The sequence below is a fragment of the Rhincodon typus genome, chromosome 12 (genome assembly GCF_021869965.1).
Source record: "Rhincodon typus isolate 14 chromosome 12, sRhiTyp1.1, whole genome shotgun sequence".
Classification (NCBI taxonomy): domain Eukaryota; kingdom Metazoa; phylum Chordata; class Chondrichthyes; order Orectolobiformes; family Rhincodontidae; genus Rhincodon; species Rhincodon typus.
The window spans coordinates 44,052,721-44,073,611 of NC_063343.1; the positions used below are offsets into that span (position 1 = coordinate 44,052,721).

The window sequence follows — 20,891 nt, forward strand, 5'->3', positions numbered from 1 at the left end:
ACATTATTGAGGAAATCAAAGTATTAAAAATAATAAAATGATGCAGTATGTTTTGAAATTTCCATCATTAGGTACAAGAAACTTCTGGTTTTTAGTATTGCTTCTTGTGCACATTCCAAGATGGGTTCTCAAATGCAGCAGGATTTATCATTTTTCTTTTGAGGAAGTGAAGTTAAATGTTGCCCTTCAGCTTGGGAAGCTGAAAAGATCAAAAGAGTAGTAAAATGTCTCTTGATAGCAGAAATTCTTGCTCTTGTTGAGTTCTTAGTGAAAATATTGTAAGAAATTCTAAATATGATGAATGTGTGGATGTGAGGTCAGATGCTAGTACTATCTCTTGCTTAGAACAGCAAGAAGTGTGATAAGGAATAATACATTTCCTCTACCTTATGAAGTTAAGGTCTCAGTACTTTCCTCATCAAATCACACTTATTGCACTATTGTGACAGGAGATCAGGTTAACTTACAAAGAAACTTTGGTAGTATATTTAGATACCAAAACTTCTGGGAAGGAAAGACTGATGTATGAAGAGAGATTGGATTGGTTAGGATTATATTTACTGGAGTTTAATAAAATGAGGGATGAATCTCACAGAAACATATAAAATTCTAATAGGACGAGACAGGATAACAGCAAGAAGGAAGTTCCCAATGACCATGGAGTCCGGAAGTAGGGTGACAATTCAAGGATACAGGGTTAGTCATTTAGGACTGAGATGGAGAAATTTCTTCACATGGAGAATGGGGAGCCTAAGGAATTCTCTGTCAGAGAAAGTAGTCAAGGCTAAAGCATTGAATATTTTCAAGATGAATTCGAATATTGTTTTTAGAGATAAAGGGATCATAGCGTATTTGGAGAAATCAGAAACGGGGTACTGAATTGTATGATCATATTGAATAGTGGAGCAGATTCAAGGGGCTGAATAGCCTACTCCTATTTTCTATGTTTCTACGTTTGAATTCCTTAAAGACGGGAGTTCACCCAGATAAGAACAAGATCCCAGCAGGGTACTAGGAAGCAAACTTCAACCCAGCACTCTGACTGCCTCCCATTTTTAAAAACTGATTATATCATATATGTTTTTACAATCTAAACATTATCACAGATATATGATTGAAGCAATAGCAGTGGTAATATGCCTTTATATCAATGAAAATCAAGAAACTGAAGTTCACATAGGCCATTTAAAACACAGCATACAATTAATTCACTACAGATTAACATGTTTCTACCCTTCTTTCTCCCACCGTACATTTTGAGTAGCATCAATTTAAGAATGCCTATTAGAACTCTATAAACCAATTCCAAGTATGAATCAGCAACACAAAGTGCAAGAAAACCTAATTAGGAGGGAAATAAATTTCCATTCATAAACCGTCAGGATAGGTTGATGTTATTGCTGAGTAGGAGCAGTACATTTTGTTGAATTGAAGGTGACAAGATAGTAGTTTAAAACAAATGGCATCTACACAGCTATCATTAACCAGGGTTAAACATCATTTCTGACTCTGGCTTGCTGCACTACTCCAGTGAGGCTCAACGCAAGATGGAAGAACAGAATAGAAATTTATTGTAACATGTAATTTAACATGAAAAATGCAGTGAAAAGTTTTATAAGCCTACATCAATGACAGAAGTCATACATATCAATAAAAAAAGTAGGACAAAGTTTATCACAGTTCAGTCAACAGCTCCTGGGCTTCGGGAAAGCCGATTAAGGAATGATAGAATATCTTGAAGATGCAGCCAGGATGAGACCACTACACTAGGCCACTACAATACTAGGCCAGAAGCCTCCCCGAGACACCATTCCTGGACAAGACCGCCCCCCCAGGCCGCTGGAATACCTAGAAGCCAAAGAAGGAGGAAAACACATTATCTTCCAACTAGGCACCTTACAGCCTTCCAGAGTTTAACAATTTCAGAACATGATGAAACAAAAAAAAACTGTGGATGCTGGAAATCAGAAACAAGAACAGGGATTGCTGGAAAAACTCAGTGGGTCTGGCAGTATCTGTGAAGAGAAATTAGAGTTAATATTTTGGGTTCAGTGACCCAAACCTGGTTCTGAAGAAGGGTTGCTGGACCCAAAATGTTAACTTTGGTTTGTCTCCACAGATGCTGCCTGACCTGAGTTTTTCCAGCAATTTCCATTTTTGTTTCCCAACGTGATTATTTACCTTCCCCCTTCCCAACACCCAGCATTGTATGGGTTGCTCCAGCCAACTTATTTTTACCTATTCACACTTCTAGTTAGCACCCCACCTTGCATTCAACTGTCAGCATATTATCGGCTATCTCCTTGTTTGCCTATCCCCTTTTCTCTCCTCCATTGCTACGCCATTATCAGCATAAGTGCATCCTTTCCCAGCTATTGTCAGTTCAGATGATCGTTCACTGGACTGAAAACATTTACTGTTTTTCCTCTCTTAATAGATGCAGCCGGACCCGCCTCGTTTCCCAAGCACACTGTTTTTGTGTCTGATTTCCACATCTGCATTTCTGTATGTTTAGTTTTGATAAACATCATGACCCTGAAAGGCAAGATTTGGATAGTGGCATGGGGACATCTGGTGGTATTGAGCTGCAAATCAAGAATTGCTCACTCAAGCTAGGCCATGCTAAAATCAACAAAATGTAGTGTTTAAGTGAGAAAATAATTATTCATCATTAATCTACACACTCACCACTAAAACATAAAAAGCATATATTAACCAGATAAAGGTGCTCAAATCTTTTGAGGTAAAAACATCTTAGTTAAAGTGTTTCATAGTTAAAATGTTGTAAATAATAGTGGTCTGAATGTGAGAAATTAAGATTACAAACCATGGCTGAATTTTTGTGTAATGGTAGTGACTGGCATGGAAGCCTGCCTATCACTGGTTTACAGGCTGGTTCCCTGGCTCCAACTCTCCCCTTGCAACCCTTGCACGAGGCAGCCAGGGGTGGCTAATTAGCCTTGTTAAAAATCCAGTAAAGACTGTTGACAGAAGCCACTTTTCCAGTTGTTTTTCAGGTCCTCACAGTCCTTGGAGAATAGCCTGATGGAAGCCTCCTGGCAGCAGACTGAAGGGCCAGTATAGGCCAATAGGTCCTCTTCATTTGTGTGGTGTAAGATGTGGCCAACCACTGCCCTTAATTAAGTCCAATCTGTGGCTATTAATTAGCCAAATCATGGCAAATCACAGCCAGGTGACTCCGCCATACAATGCTGGTTTCTGAACGTGGAGAAATAAATAACAATATCCTGAGAAGTGTCCATATTACAGAGGAGGTGGTGCTGGACATCTTAAAACACATAAAGGTGGATAAAGCCCCCGGACCTGACCAGCTATATTGCAGAACTTGCAGGAAGCTAGGGAAGTGATTGCTGGGCCCCTTTCTGAGATATTTGTATCATCGATAGACAAGGAGGAAGTGTCGGATGACTGGAGGTTGGCTAACGTGGTGCCATTTTTTAACAAAGGTGGTAAGGAAAAGCCAGGGAATGATAGTCCGGTGAGCCTGCAGTGAGTGGTCAGTAAGTTGTTAGAGGGCATTGAGGGACAGGATTTACATGTATTTGGAAAGGCAAGGACTGATGAAGAATAGTCAACATGGCTTTTTGCGTGGGAAATTGTGTCCTACTAACTTGATTAAAGTTTTTTGAGGTGACAAAGAAGATTGACGAAGGCAGAGTGGTGGACATTGTCTTTTCGGACTTCAGCAAGGTTTTGACAAGGTTCTGCATGGTACACTGGTTAGCAAGGTTAGATCCCATTGAATGCAGCAAGAACTAGCCATTTGGATACAAAACTGGCTCGAATATAAGGGACAGAGGGCAGTGGTCGAGGGCTGTTTTTCAGACTGGAGGCCTGTGACCAGCGGTGTGCCACAAGGATCAGTGCTGGGTCCACTGCCTTTTGTCATTTATGTAAATGGTTTGATTGTGAATATAGGAGGAATGGTAAGTATGTTTGCAGATGACACCAAAATTGGTGGTGTACTGGACAGTGAAGAAGGATACCTCATAGTACAGAGTACAACAGGACCTTGATGGGCTGAGGAGCGGTAGACAGAGTTTAATTTAGATTAATGTGAGGTCATACGTTTTGATAGGGGAAGAGACTTGTACACTTAATGGTAGTGTCCTGGGGAATGTTGCTGAACAAAGAGACCTTGGAGTTCATAGTTCCTTGAAAATGGAGTCACAGGTAAACAGGGTAGTGAAGAAGGCATTTGGTAAACTTGCCTTTATTTGTCAGTGCATTGATTTTAGATGTTGAGATGTTGCGGCTATACAGGACATTGGTTAGGCCACTTTGGAATACTGCATTAATTCTGGTTGTCCTGCTATAGGAAAGATGTTGTTAAACTTGAAAGGGTTCAGAAAAGATTACGAGGATGTTGCCAGGGTTGGAGCTATAGGGAGAGGCTGAATAGACTGGGGCTATTTTCAGAGTGTCAGAGGCCGAGGGGTGACCTTGTTGAGGTTTATAAAAATCATAGGGGGGCGTGAGTAGCCAAGGTCTTTTTCCCAGGGTAGGGGAGTCCAAAACTAGAGGGCATATGTTTAAGGTGAGAGGGGAAAGATTTCAAAGGGACCTAAGGTATAACATCTTCATGCAGAGGGTGGCGTGTGTATGGAATGAGCTGCCAGTGGAAGTGGTGGAGGCTGGTTCAATTACAACATTTAAAAGGCATCTGGATGGGTCCATGAATAGGAAGGGTTTATAGGGATTTGGGCCAAATTCTGGAAAATGGGACTAAATTAATTTAGGATATCTGGGTTGGCATGGACCAGTTGGACAGAGGGTCTATTTCCATGCTGTGAAACTCTACGACTGTCTATGATTCTGTGACTTTTGCTTACCCGTGACCAAAGGGTTCTGAAGTCCACAGGGAAAAACCTATGTTACAGATATAGCACCTACACACCACATTTACCCACATCCACACACAGCACACTCACACTCAGTCATAGAGTCATACAGCACATTAACAGTCCCGTCAGTGCAACTAGACCATGCCGACCATAATCCCAAACTAAACTAGTCCCATGTGCCTGCACTTGGCCCATATCCCTCCAAACATCTCTTATTCATGTACTTATCTAAAATGTCTTTAAAACATTCTAACTGTACCCACATCCACCACTTCCTTTGGAAGTTCATTCACACACAAGCCACTGGTGTAAAATAATTGTCCCCATGCTTTTTTAAAAAATCTCTCCTCTCACGTTAAAAAAAATAAACCCCCTAATCTTGAAATCACCATCCTAGGGAAAAGACACCTGCCATTCACCTCATACCTACCCCTCATGATGTTATAAACATCGACAAAGGTTACCCCTCAATCTCCTACACTCCAGTGAAAATAGTCCCAGCCTATATTTATAACTCAAATCCTCCATTCTCAGCAACATCCTTGTAAACCTCTTCTGACCCTCTTCAGCTTAATTTCTTTCCTAAAAACAGGGCGACCAGAACTGGACACAATATCCAGTAGAGGCCTCACCCATCGTCCTGTACAACCTCAGCACAATGCCCCAACTCCTATACTCAAAAGGTCTGAGCCATGAAGGCAAGCATGCTAAAGGCCTTCTTAACCGCCCTGTCTATATGTGATGCAAACTTCAAAAAGAATTATGTACCTGAACCTCTGTCTCTCTGATCTACAACACTACCTAAGGCCTTACTTTTAATTGTATAAGTCCTGCCCTTGTTTGTTTTACGAAAATGCAATACCCTGCATTTATCCAAATTAAACTCCATCTGCCACTCATCAGCCCATTGACCCAATTGATCATGACCTCTTTGTAATCTTAGATGACCTTCTTCACTGTCTACTATGCCACTCACTCTCACCCGCCATATACACTTCATTCACACTCTGTCTGACCCAACCACACACACGCACCACTTACTTATTCCTGCCCACTCTAATGCTCCAGCTGTCTCAGGTGGTACTGTTCCTGCAACCACCGCTCCTCATGATCTACACATCTCCTTCCACTCTCCCCGGTCACTCGAAATGGTGGCCTCTCATTCTCACTCCCCTCCCAATCCCCAAAACATGTAGCCTGATTCTCATTCCTCCTTCCCCTTCAGCAGGTGGTCCAACACTCATGTCCCCGCTCTCCAAGACAGTGCATCCCTAAAAGCCTCTCCCAGTCCCCATCCCACAAACTCATCTCCATGGCTCTGAGCCTCAGGCTGAGTGAAGTCAGTCATGTGGCACTGTGAGCTGCTCCACCACTTGCACATTGTTTTCCTCCTGCACTTTTTTTGATGATTGGCTTACTAGTGAACCTAAATGGAAGGGAAAAGAGAAATGGCCTCCAATTGGAGGAGCAGCTTCTTGCAAAGCCTTCCAGTTACACATTTACCTGTATTTTGAACAAAGACTTGCTGGGCCCACAGGTCAATTAAAGGACAAGCCTATGTTAAAAGCAACCAAGGCTACCATTCATTCAATCTACTTTAAATATCAGTCATCTTAATACATCAAGAAAAAGGCAAGGGGAATGGAGCAACTAGTACACAAACTGCCACTCCATGTGATGGGAGTGTAGATTCTTAACTGCTGTAAAACACCAGAGAAAAACTTACATTCAAGTATTGAAGCCCAGTCATTATTATGGTGTGACAAGGAAACTTAAAAAGGTAGTATACTTTTATAGAGGCTTGGCATTGTAATAGCTTCCTGTGTCCTCAGGGAGGCACACAGAGATCTATAGGCAATGAGGACTAAATTTGCTATCACACCTTTTGTGTCACTTCATCCTCAAATTACATTAAAGCAGATGATAAAATGTAAAGAAAAGTCTTAAATCTGCTCAAAGAGGGACCTACAGCAAACAAGCTCTGCCACAAGGAGGACAGGGACAGCAGGTCCTGAATCCACCCCAGTCAGAATAGGGATTGAACTCACTGGTGTTGACAACAATCTGATCCACATGGTCATCCACCCAACTGAGATAACTGGCCCACCCCACTACAGGAGTGAGGATTGCATTGATTCATGCATGCTGTAGTCTGGAGCTACAGAGAATAACACTAGAGGCTTCAATTTCCTTCTATTACATGGCTGACCAGGAATCTTTTCTTTGAGTCATACAGCACAGAAACAGACCCTTCAGTCCAACTCATCCATGCCAACCAGACATCCCAATCTGACCTAGTCCCATTTGCCAGCATTTGGCCCATATCCCTCTAAACTGTTCTTATTCATGTACCCATCCAGATGCCTTTGAAATGTTGTAAGACTTAAATGTTTAATCAGATAAAGATGAAACTGAATTTCAAACAAACATTACATAAATACACTGTGCAGTTATTTCACCAGAGGTTGGTATCCCATCACCAAGTCACCTTTTACTTACTTGTGCACAGTACACTGGCTGTGACCAGTCAGTTGCCTGGACTGATGATAGTCTAAATCCCTGTTTATTTTGATCAGCCAGGGCTTTCTGATTGGTCTTGGTTAACAACCAAATCAAGGATCTCTACAATCACTACAATCCTCCCCTCCTAAGTCCAGGAATGTGGGCCTGGTCTCTCTCTTGCTGCTTTTCCTGTGACGTTTTCGCCCCGGGTCCAGCTCCTCTGACTCAGTCCAGGGTGGTATGCATCAGGCCGCAACCCGTCCCCCACGTCCAGAGCATCCTGGGAGAGACCCCTCCCCTTCAGTGGTGGCAACAGCATCGAGGCTGCATCCATCTCAGATACCGAGACACCCCTGACACCAGACAGAGGGACGGAACCCACAGTTTCCGACAGGCCCTCTGGTGGAATAAGCGCTCCAAACGCTGAAGGCAGGCTTAAAGAAGCAGCCACTTGATACCAAACTCTCCCAGGTCCTGTTTGATTATAGGACCACCTCTTAGGCAACAATAGGGATAGCTCCAGCAGAGTTGCTGATGGGGAGAACACGCCACACCAGGTTAAAACTGGTATTCCCAGAGCTGGGGTGGGAGGGTGAAACGGCAGCAGGAACACCAATGCCGGTCACATGCCTCTTCTAAGTGGGAGAGACCATTTAATTCAGGGTTGAAGTTTGGTGCCAGAACTATGGGAATGGGCCTGTATGGGTATGAGGTGGAGTTGATGTGAGGTCAAAGTTCAGGTAGGTGAAGCAATCCTGAACAAACCTGTTACCTCGCAAACTGGGCAGGAGCAAAACATACCTGACACCACATTCACTCCCCCTCCATCCAGTGTTGAGGAAACCCCAGGAGTCAGAGATGCATGCAGCCCCGACACCACCACCAGAAGAGGAGGAAGCTCTCCCAAGATGTCCTGAATGCAGGAGATGGGCAACAGTCTGGCACACACCACCAGTGCCAGAGTCCTACCCAGAGGAACTAGAGCTGGGGCAAAAACCTTGCAGCAGGTTAAATCTGGTATTCCCAAACCCTGGGGGCTGGGGAGGTGAAGGTCAATGTGCAGCAGGGTCGAACGAGTCAAGCTTCCCAGATAAATGCATGATGCAAGAAATGCTTACCCCAACTCCAAGATGATTGTTGTGATTGAGTATTCTTCAGGCACAACTGTTTTTCCTGTCGCCACTGAAATAACTGCACAGAAGCCAGTATCCTGTCACCAAGTCACTCGTTATTTAGAGATAGTAGGAACTGCAGATGCTGGAGAATCTGAGATAACAAGGTGCAGAGCTAGATGAACACAGCAGGCCAAGCAGCATCAGAGGAGCTGGGAAGCCTACGTTTCGGGCCTAGATCCTTCTTCAGAAATCATTTCTGAAGAAGGGTCTAGGTCCGAAACGTCAGCTTTCCTGCTCCTCCGATGCTGCTTGGCCTGCTGTGTTCATCCAGCTCTGCACCTTGTTATCTCACCCTTTATTTACCTGTGCACAGTATACCAGCTGTTGTCAGCCAACTCGGAGTCAGTCCCCTAAACTGAGGAGATTCTAAATCTCCTGTGTATTTTGGTCAGCCAGGGCTTACCGAATAGCCCAGATTAACAACCCTAATCAAGGATCTTGTAGTCAACAAGATCCACATGGTTCCAATCACTACAGAAGGCCAACTCTCAACATGGAGGATGAGATTTGAGTAAAATGGCCTGCATCCTAGCATTTTAAAAGGAAGTGGCAATAGAAATTGTTGATACATTGATTAGAATATTGCAAAATCCTCCAGATTTTGGCAAGATTCCAGTGGATTGGAAAAATGCTAATGTAACATCCTTATTTAAAAAGGGAGGCAGAAAGTAGGAAACCTTTAGACCAGTTAGATTAATGTCTGATTATTGGGAAATTGTTAGAATCAATTATTAAAGGGTAGTAATGGGACCATTTCAAAAGTCAAAAAGCAATCCAGAGTCAGACCGATTTATTGGAGGGTAAAAATATTTGACTAATTTACAAGAAATCTTCCAAACTGTAACAAGCAAGGTGGACCACTGGGGTCCTGTAGATGTAGCATATCTGGATTTCACAAGGGGCCATACAAAAGATTAATACATAAGCTAAGATCATATAGGGCTAGGAGTAATATATTAGTTTAAACAGAGATTGGCTAACTAACAGAAAGCAGAGAGTCCGGACAAATGGGTCTTTTTCCAATTGTGGCATCTCATTATTACAGCTTGCCAATGTTTGGTCTTTGGACTCCAACTATTCACAATGTACACGAGTGACTTGAATGCAGAGATAGAACAAATCTGCAGATGACACTAAAAGAGGTGAGGAAGTAAGCTGCAATATAAAAAAAAATAAGAAATTTATAAATAGATATGGATAGGTTAGGTGAGTAGACCAATATTTGGCAGACGCAGTTTAATGTGGATAAGCGTGAGCTTATCAATCTTGTTTGCAAGATTAAAAAGACGTTATTATCTAAATGGAGAGAAACTTCAAAATGCATTGGTGCAGAGGGACCTCGGTGACCTCGTGCATGAATTGCAGAAATTGCAGAAAGAATACAGGTACAGCAGTAACAAGGAAAGAAAATTAAATTTTGGCATATATTGCTAAAGGAATAGCATATATAAGTAGGGAAGCATTGCTGCAACTATACAAGGCATTAGTGAGACTGCATCTGGAATACTGCGTACAGTTTTGGTCCTCTTTCTTGAAGAAGAATGCAATTGCATTGGAGGCAGTTCAGGGTAGGTTCATTTAATTCGAGAGATGAAAAGCTTGTCTTATGAATAGTTTAGGCCTATACTTAACAGAGTTTAGAAGAATGAGAGATGTAATTGAGGTGTGAAAGATGCAAAAAGGGGTTGACATGGAGCTGACATTTCCCCTTGTGAAGCAATCTAGAATGAGAGGTCATAGTTTTAGGCCAAGGGGTGGCAAATCTACAAAGGTGAGGAGTTATTATCTGTTTTTGGAGAGATTTGAGATGATAATTGACCTCTTTGGCCATGTTGTGAATTCAACATCTTGCGCCATCAAGTCTTAAGAGTGGGACTGGAACCCAAAATGTCTGTTCAGAGGCAGGGATACTATCAATTGTAGCACAAGATCATCAATCTTAACCTATCTACCCTGAAGTAAATCAATGTATGCTTATATAGTTATAGTGCAGAAGGAGGCCATTTGGCCCATTGTGCCTACATTGGGTCTCCGAATGTGAAGTGCTCAGAGTGCCATTCTCCTGCCATTGCTGCATAAACCTGCACATCGTGTAAATCATTCATTAGGATAGTATCCCAACCAACAGGTGGGAACTGATGTTTGAATAAAAGTCCCTCATTTAAATTTTTAAAGTTTTGTTTATTATAAATATTTACAAAGCAGTGGATACAAGATACTTTCAAGCAGAAAACATCAACAAGGTCACAATTGCATCTGTTTCAGAAATAATTATGTTAATGCTTGGTGAGTGCTAAACGTCAGTTTTGTTTCCACTAGATGACAAACAAGCAGACAGACATTATACTGCTTTTCATATGATCACAATGTTTTGTTTTATACAATTCACCATATATATACTATACATATTCCTTTAGTGTTATATTTAAAAGGTCTCTATTTCTAATCCTTTTCAGTCTTTAATACAGGTGAAGCATTACTATAAATACAAACAGATCATTCTCCTGTTATCTCTTAAAGGCAATATCACAATAGACTCTGCAGCCTAAATAAAAAGAATCAGAAAATCGAAGTGTAAAGTTATATTATGATTATTATGTAACATGGTTGAACAGCCCTTGAGATACACTGAAACTTTGAAAAGGTGCAAATGATTATGCAAACTGCATCCTCCCCATTATAGGGCATTGTTCGAGCCAATCAGCAGACTGACACTGAAAAAGTGATAAACTACTTGAAGTAAATTAAATGCCACCAACACAATAGGCAAGAATATATTCTAATGGCTGTATTACAATCCCTGATGTCTTTCATCAGTTTCTTGATGTATAAATTTCAATGTATTTATAGTTTGTGTTAAGAAGCTTCATTTTTTAAAATATTGAATCCAATAGTAAAGAGAGACCAACGGAAGGAGGACTATTATTATTTACATTTACATCTGGAAATGAAACGGCTAATTATTTACTATACTAAGGCTGGAGTGAGTATTTCTAATGCGTCCATTAGGTCTCAGAGGAAAAACTGTATAGAGAACAAACAGTGTAGACCATGAAGACTGAAAATAACAAAAAAAACCACAAGAATATTAGGCCAATGAGGAATTTTTGATGTTCAACACATCAAACATAAAGAATAATCATCTGAAATGAGTGTTTGTGGTTGCTAAGCAGCTCTAAGTATCCTGGAGGTCATGGGAAGGACATAGTGTTATGAGAAACCAAATGTGCTAGCCATTCCTTAGCATTTTATTTCACCAGTTGGTGGGGCTCATGTCAAATATGGCAATTGTCAAAAATTTTGTTTCCACAATTACCACCACTAGCTAATGTACATATACATTTGAATCAGCAGGTGGACAGAGACATGCCTAACATTGACAGGCACACAATGGCATCAAGATGATATGCAGGTGTCTTTTTGGTACCTGAACCTTTCTTAGTTTGATGCACTTTCAACGGTACCGCAAAAATAAGATATGCAGGATTTCTAATTGAAAGAAACCAAAATGTCATTCATTGCTTGAGCACATTTAGTTGGCAATGACTGTGGGAACTATCTTGTCAGTGGCTGTTTCACAGACAGCCAAACCGTGCTTGAAGGACGTTTTAAACTACTACATAGCACAGAAATAGCATAATTAGTGACATAATGAGCTGACGGTTATGCAGATTTAATTGAAGTGTTTAAAATGAAGAATGGTTTTGATAGCGTGAATAAGGAGGGCACTTTTTACTGGCAGAAGGATCAATAACCAGAGAAATCTGATTTAAGCCAACTGACAAAGAATTAGAAGGGATATCAGGTGAATTTTTCCCATCAGCAAACTTATGCTCTATAATTCACCAATGTTCCACCCAAGGTACTTCACACAAAATCACTTGGCACTTCAATATTCATCAAACTGAGTATTACGTACTTACCTTCTCAGACAAGCCAGCCCTTTGGGCATCCTTAAGTTTTATTCATTTCTTTCGTCCTTTTGCCTCTTCATTCTTGACAAAAACTGTGAATCGTTTCAAATGTATTTTAAAAAGAGTACTATTATTTGTCTCAATCTATTTAGTTTTCACTCTCAGCTTAAAATGTATATTGTTCACATCTGAACCTGCACCTGTAACTATATTAATAGGCTGACCCAAGAAAACCCAGTAAGCAAGCACACTTCCATCTCAGTCTAACTAACCCTTTTGAGAATCATCTTTGCATGAATTACGACAAAGGGAAAAGACTTCATCAATAACTGATCTTGGTCAACCCTTTGTGAGTTCTTCATGATCCGGGACAAACGGTCTTATTTATTTCAAGCCATAAATTTTTATACCAGTTGTCCTGACCCACCTGCCAGACAGCACATCTGACACAAAGTCTCACTACCTAGGATGAAACTCAAGTGCCCCCAGATGTCATCCAGGACAGGCAACCTGAAGTTAGGTTTGTTGTTAGGGCAGGATGTCCCAATTATTTGTTCTTATAATAGTCACTATCTGAAATGCTAAGTCAATATTGCACATTTAGTTTGTACGGCAAATCTGCTTCTTGTGTTGCACCAGGGATTTCCTATCCACAAGGTAATGGATTTTTGAAAAAACATATAGACTGGCAATTTAAAAATTTATTAACCGTATGCACCAAGTGTTTGGTGCAAAAATGTTCTCAGACTGGAAATTAAATTGATTTTTGGCAGTAATGCAAAATATACATTTTATGCGCAATCCAAGTTTCTATGCTATTTGTCTTTGATTTGCTAATGCCTCCTTTTTCATGCAACTGCTAAAGATCAAGTACATCCCCAATTAAAAGAACTCCGATCTTTGCAATTTTTATATTTTTTAAGAGAAGTTTAGAAAGTTAAAATGTAAGTTTCAGAAGCCCCAAATTGTACTGGAGCAAGACTTATGTAGGTCCAATTCAAGGTAGAAACAAAATGTTTATTGTTCTTTCAAAGAAACAAAATACAAATATTACACAGCACAACAATTGTTGCTCTATGTTAGGGTTTGCTAGTAGAAACAGATTATGACTGAAAAAGATTGCCTTCTCCTTTGCATCACTGGTGCTCACAAGCACCATTGAAACAGGCAGGGAGACTACACACTTGAATAAAGAATTATAAAATGGGAATCAAAAAATGGAAAAAAGGAAAAGCACTGTAAGTCCGATAAAACAATAAGCAATAGCACATCTCTAAAAATAGAGCCAGATAGAATGCATTGACCCACTCTCCCACATATTTTACCATGCAGTGTAAGTGACAGAACAGAAATTCTAAATCTAGTCCATTATTATTCTGAGCAGTATTAAATAGAGACATAAAGTCAACGTCAAATAAATAAGATGCTGTTTCAAATGTCCAGGTGACATTTTAAGGGTTATAGAGAAAAATGTGGGCTTACCATAGACTACACCCCAACTATCTCAGTCAAAATGCAAAATGTAAATGGTGACAGGGTAGAAAGAACAAATAAATATATAGATTAATTAGATTAACTCAAATGTAGTAGAGGCAAGTTTAAAAAAAAAGTGAACAGTTTGAAAACTAAGAAAATGATCACAGTTTAAGCTACAAATGGAATAAAAAAGACAAACAGAAATTTCTATGGTAGTTTGGTATGATCAGGCTGAGAATAGATGATGGACATCTGCTCAGAGAAGTCTGTTAATAAAGCTTTTTTTTTGCCAGCTATTTGTTCACAGTAAGCAGTAATAGCTCTCTCTCAAAAAGGATAGCTAAAGGCATCAGCTTGGCACTTGCCCATAGAAGTACTGTTAACATCAGGATCCTGACTGATAAAGAATCATACATGCAAAACTGAATTCCAACTATCTGTGACCACATCAGGCAACAATCAGCTACTTTGTTAAAAAATATAAACTTTTATTGACCAACACGCACATTTGAAAGTTATGTCAGAACTGAAAAGAGATATGCCAAGGTATAACAATTTTTCTTTTAATTTAGCAAAGGAGTGCAGAAGGTGGAGAAATCAGAGGATTTCTCAGAAAAAAAAAGACAGAGTTCAACGTACTAGCTTATTACAGGGGTCTAATCTGAAACATTTAAAAACATAAGTTAAAATGAGAAAATTGTAAATTAATGAATTTCTTGTGAATATAAATATTTAAATTACATTTAAGAAATATTTAAATATTGAAGTGGGGGACAAGTATCTGATTACTTAAAGACCAGTAACTCGGAGGTCAAGTTTAATTAGAACAATTTTTAGATCAATAAATATTTAAAATAGATTTTTTGACTTTTAAATAACAGCACAAAGTGATTTCCTGATGAAATACATTCTAATAAGATCACATTTGGGAGTAACCAAAAATGTGACTGCCATAATTACAGTTTCAATAAAGATTTGGATAATAAATTTTTTAAGACATGGATTTTCTAGCTTCTCAAATTCCAGAAACCAAAACTTTCAAACAATATTAGTTAGATGAAGGCAATGGGTTTATGCACTTTTTTGGTGGAAAGATGATGATGTGTGGATACAAGTATTAAATATAACCTTTTGCCAAATAGACATAACATTTGATGCATTTCCACATAATTTACATTATTATTGGCTTGATTAAAAATAAACCAAAAACTCTTCACAAAAAATAGCCAGTGTACAGAGGAGTTGAGCTGCAGTGGTAACTGACCCTTGAACCCAGCAAAGTTTAAAGCAGTGCTTCCCTCTTAGAAAGTAAAAGAAGCTAATGCTGCATTTTCACAGAATCCTCAAATGCTACACACAGCAAACTGCAGCTGTAACTCTGAAGTTACATTAACTTACAGTAGTTGATCCACTTTCCCAATTAGTGGAAAGAAATGATCAAGGAAAACAATGGGAACTATAAAATTCTAACAGGATTACACATGGCAGATGCAGGAAGGATATTCTCGGTGACTTGGGAGATCAGAACTAGAACAATCTACACGGTAGGCCTTTTAGCACTTAGATGAGGAAAGATTTCTTCATCCAGTAAATGTGGCGAGCCTATGGAATTCCCTACTACACAATGTTGTTGAGACTAAAACATCGAATGTTTTCAAAAAGGAGATAAATATAGTTGTTTGGGGTAAAAATATCAATGTGAGGAGAAAGCAGGAACAGGATACTGAGTTGGATGATCAGCCATGATCATATTGAAGGGCAGTGCAGGCTCAAAAGAGCTGAATGGCTTACTCCTGTTCCTCTATTCTTTGTTTCTCTTCAGCATATTGCTTCAAAACATGTCTGTGACATATCCCAATTCTAATTATAACATTGTAAAGAATATTGCACAACAAAATAAATAAGCATGACGTTTCTTTAGCATTGATTTTCAACAATATAAAATGTTACTTCCAGACCAAAGAATAATTTTACAGTTACACTTGTTTTATGCCCTTTCCTTTCCATCAGTTACTAATCAAGAATAGGGAAATACTGTACCCATAGTCCATTGACTGAGGATTTTTAAATTCAAACCAAAAATGTATTACCCAACACTACTCCCTCCAAGTGTGACACACTTTCTTTAAATGTGGAGATATCCAGCTGATAAAGGAGTTTTTTTCACATGGGAGGCATCAGTCCTCCTCCATGTCATGTCTGAATGCACATTGAAAGTTCCTTTTAGGGAAATCTAACCATAGGGTAGGGTATAGTATCTAAAATAGCAGATTCTAAAATTTTAACCCAAAGTAGTTCAAGGACAGAAAACAATTTCAGCCATAAACAGAAATACTTATCTCCTTTCTTCACCTCAAAACTGGTTTGTTATTCAAGTTCAATTTCCAGCATGCACCTCAAAAGGAGGAGGAAGACAAGGAAGTAAGCATGCAATGATTAAACAGGATCTGCGAGTGACTTTGCAGCATATGCTGAAGAACAGTTAAGGATTGTGTTTTTGATATTCTATCAAAACATACTTTTCAAAAACAGGGCACAGTACCCATTTAAAAAATCCCACTGACCCATTGCAAAAATATATTTATGCCTTCCAATTCCATATCAGATTTGTTGGAGAGAGAGGAATTCCAGAACTTTTTAATGCCAATTTAGACCATTAAGCTGATGTAACAATTTTAGAATGGAACTTACTTTCCCAGTATTGTTCCTTTTTTGCTCTTCATTTGAGTATATTGGCAGCTATTTGTTCGCCCAGAGAAAATATGAAGAGTGCAATGTGAAGGGCAGGTAGTAAAAAAATGACCAGCATAATAAGTTGAATGACTTCTTTCTTTGCTGCAAAGTTTTGTGATCCTAAAATGTCATTCCACCACTTATTTTAATTAATCCATTATCTGAAGGCTGCCTAGACAGATTGACAGCTCGTTAAGCAGCAATACAGAAGGTCACAGCTAGGTACAACCACAGCTCCATGTCACATCCGCACTGCCATCTCTGTAGAAATGAACTAAAGTCATAATGAGCATGACATTTGGGACTTGCCTCCTCAAAGACATTTAAACCATTTACCGATGAAACTATCAAGGGATGCCCCAATAAAAGAGCTTTTAAACAAAAACACGCTTTCCAACCTTCTAAAAAAAAAAAAGAGGTCATTTTCCAAATACAAACAGTTTTATCATATAACCATACTGGTCAAACTATGTCCCTTACATACAAGTGTTCTGATGAGGCAGTTGTATATACAGTACATGTAACAGTAAAGTTGAAGCATGCAGTTTGTCAACATGTATCCAAAATGTTAGAAATACAACCAAGGTTCCTTCAAAGTTAATGATCTTCGGCACTGTCGCAGCATCTGGTGGCAGACACCTATTGATGTCCAGAAAATACACAGTATCCATGTTACTGACGTATTACCTATCTGCCTACGCAAAACATTGAGCAAGATTTTCTTTTACTCAGGTGCATAGCTCTAAGCTTCCTTATAAATTTTCAGAATTTAAGTTGTAACTTAAATCACCTTCAGGTACAGATCTCTTATAAGTCTAATTAAGAAAGTGTCTGCAAGGATTTTCGGAAAAATTGGTTTTATTATGAAACAGAAAACTCAGATTTCCAATTTGGAAACAGAGTTGTTGGATATATAAAACTAGTCCAAGGCATGTTCTTGACTGTAGAAGATGTCTCATGTGACGGATTAGTGAAAATAGGCAGCTACAAGGGATGCCGCAATAATGTCTTAAATTTCAAAGATGCATACATGGAATACTTTAGGTAAAACATCAGTGTTACTATTACAGTAGAACATGTTGAATAAATGTGAAAACCTGCCTTTCTAGGAACGATTCACGTAGTTGTCAATCAACCCTAGTTGTCAATCAAACCTTTTGCATGTCCAATTGTGATTATGTAGAAGCGTTAAAGTACAGTGCTTAACTCTCTGGTTGTTGAGTTTTCCTTCGGTCTTGCCTTTGCCTGTTAAACACTAATAGAGAGAGATAGAAAGATATTGTATAGTTTTACAAACAGAAGTTTCACATCACATTGCATTTATTTTTTAAGTGCATTTATTATAGAGAATGCCATGCAACTGAGACTTTTAATTTTACAAAATACAATGACCATGACTGCAGTGCCACCTGTGCTACTGAAATTGTTAGAATGAGGATATTAATAGCTGTGGTTTATCTCTGGTTTTTGGCTTTGTTTGCACTTGATTAAGTTTACAGATTTGGTCTATTTGATGCAGCATTAACAGAGTTTTCAAATAGGTCCAAAGATGTAAAATACAAACTTTCTATTAATGAACAGATCGTCAAATTCGAAATTTGCTTTAGTCCTAAAGGAAGATGGAAAATGGTCTATTTCCCATGAGAAGGCAACATTTTGAAAAGATAGTTCAGTCCCCTGGTGAACAAAATAACTGCCTACAGTTCTGTTCAAATCTAATGAGTGATTAAGCAATTATCACAATTTTGAAAACAGCAGTTTCACTGTTTCATGGGATTGTCCAATAAATGTTCTCCACTAGCAATTTGTCATCTGCAGGCAGCCAAATGAAATGGACTAACACAATGTTGTAATATCACTGTTGATCACAAAAGGTAAAGGCAGCGCAGTAGATTAGTGAATACCACCCCCCCAAAAATATGGCCTCTATACTAGAATGTTAACAGAAGCTACCTTCCGGTCTACAATCACAAACAATGATCTTTTAAGATGAATTTTAGTAGAAGTGCCTTGGCCAGTGAATAAAAGCAAATGCGTTCCAAGTTTCTGCTTTCACAAGTCTCTTAAAAACTCTCAATGAAAATTAAAGAATATTTATAAACTGAATATCTGTTGATGGGTTATTCAGTAGTTACATAACTCCTAGTTTTACATATAGTTTTCGTTGCGCAGTAGTCTCTATGTCTGGTCTTTCTTCTGCTTCAGTTAGGCACAAGGTCTTTTAGGTAACTGAATCTGAATACAGGCCACTTCATTACTACTAAGCCTGCTGAAAAGCAAGTTTCTTTTCTAAGATTATTCTCTGCATCAATATCCTGAGAAATGCAGGGTTGATCCATTTGAACAAGTATTTTTCCTCTTTCAACTGTAATACAATTCCCTGCAATAAAGCATAACCATTCTTCCTTTAGTGTGGCTGTCTCATCTATTAATTGCCCATTCCCAACACACCTTTGACAAATGCTAAACATTCTACAAGTTTATTAACAAGAAGTGAGAATCTGATATGCCATCCAACCTAAACATCTGTATGATCCATAGCTATATTACAGTCCTTCAGAATAGCCACTAAAAAAGCACTAAAAACATAGGATGTATCAGTATTCCCAAAACACTTGATTAAACAGCAATGTGAGGGATTTCATGGTGGTTTGTAACCATGGGAAAATTTATTTTCAATAAAGCATACAAGATTTCTGTAGAGGTTAATTTGCATTAAAAATCAACCATCACACAAATTCTATCATATTGATAATCACCCTGCAAGAACAGTAATTAAAACCTGATTTTTCATGAAGTACCATTGTGCACACCTCCCACAGTTTCAGTAACACACCTACGAGGCCTCCTGGTTAAGTCTGTTTAACAGTTGACCACTTCTCGCAGAATGAGCTCCAGCCTGACAAGTCATCTTGCATAACCAATACTTATCCCTTTCTCAATATTGCCTATGGCAATAATAAAAAGGTAGCTAAAAGAATTCAAATAAACGTAAAAACAAATGTTTACATACACTCAAAAATATCCTAGCAGCTCCAATGCAGCATGAGAGACAACATATTAAGTTGACACACACAGTTACAATTTCTCTATTTCCTGTAATCATTTTTTTGAAGAGATGTTAAATAATTAATACTCAATAACCAATAATAAAGTTAGTGGGGTTGCCATGGCAGTTCTATGTACAACAGATCAAAAATGAAGATCAATAAAACCCATATAGAATTTCAACTGCATCAAACTGTGGGACAAATACCCTGCCCGCCCTCAGTAATCTAAGATAGCATGTACTGAAGAAAGAGGAAATCATGTGCAAAACTGGACACTAATGAATAATAGTTCTTCCAAAAAAACTGTAGCTTTATCTCTGCAAGTAATACCATACAATTCCACTATAAAAAGAAAAAATACATTATGCCCATTAGTTACAATGTTATACACAATGGTCCACAGGCCAGTTTATTTCAGGGCTGACGTTACACATCCTCCATGCTATTTAACAGTGTGCTGGGAAATTGATTATATGGGTTTGCGGATCAATATGTCGTATAAAAAGTTACCCTACTTTATCAAGAAGCAGATTATAGAAAAACAAGGCAGATGTTTGACTGATCTCTACTGATTCAGTTCCATGCTTCTATTTGTGGTTTCAGCAGGTCCACTTAATGTTTTGCTGTGCACCATTGAATAACTAAAGGCAGCACTGCTACATGGCGGGAAATCGAGACCTGAAATACGGGAGAGTGTTTTCATGGTACCTGGGGGCCTTCCTGGGCTGACCCGGTATCCCGCTGCCTTGGTAGTTCCTAAGGGTCTGCCTGGGCTGGTCTTGAAACCAGCTGCCTTTGTTGTTCCCAAAGGTCTGCCTGTACTGGTTCTGTACCCAGCAGCTTTCGTCGTACCTGATGGTCTTCCTCGTTTCCCTGCCCGAAAAATGTTTTTCCTTCTTTTCAAGTCATTCTGAGCTTCTGCATTCCTACCAACACCCATTTGTGAATTCGGCTCCTCCAACGATTCTTGTTTTACGCAGCTGATCGACTTATAGCTGTTTCCATAAAGTTTGTCCGGTTGGGGAGAACATAAATCAAACTGGTCATCGCTGCTCACATCATCAGCACCGAATGTCACCTCCTTCTCTGGCTCACAGCAGCCAGTGTTACTGCAGCCAACAGGATGCATAATTTCTAAGAATTAAATTAGGGACATATTTTAAAATAGTTTATGGT

At 39.1% G+C, this 20,891-nt stretch overlaps 1 protein-coding gene across 8 annotated transcripts in view; it reads right to left on the minus strand.

Moving 5' to 3' along the window:
- Positions 1-16,281: 16,281 nt before the first annotated feature.
- Positions 16,282-20,891, minus strand: part of LOC109912312 (UPF0461 protein C5orf24 homolog) — a 28,619-nt gene continuing 24,009 nt past the window's right edge. For 6 of the 8 annotated variants that reach the window (XM_020511723.2, XM_048604021.1, XM_048604020.1 and 3 more), the window contains one exon: positions 17,989-20,849. In XM_020511723.2, the coding sequence (XP_020367312.1) occupies positions 20,281-20,849 (569 nt within the window). In that variant the 3' untranslated portion in view covers positions 17,989-20,280. Of the gene's footprint in view, positions 17,921-17,988; positions 20,850-20,891 lie in introns of those variants that run through there. The other 2 variants (XM_048604022.1, XM_020511739.2) reach the window with 2 other exon arrangements.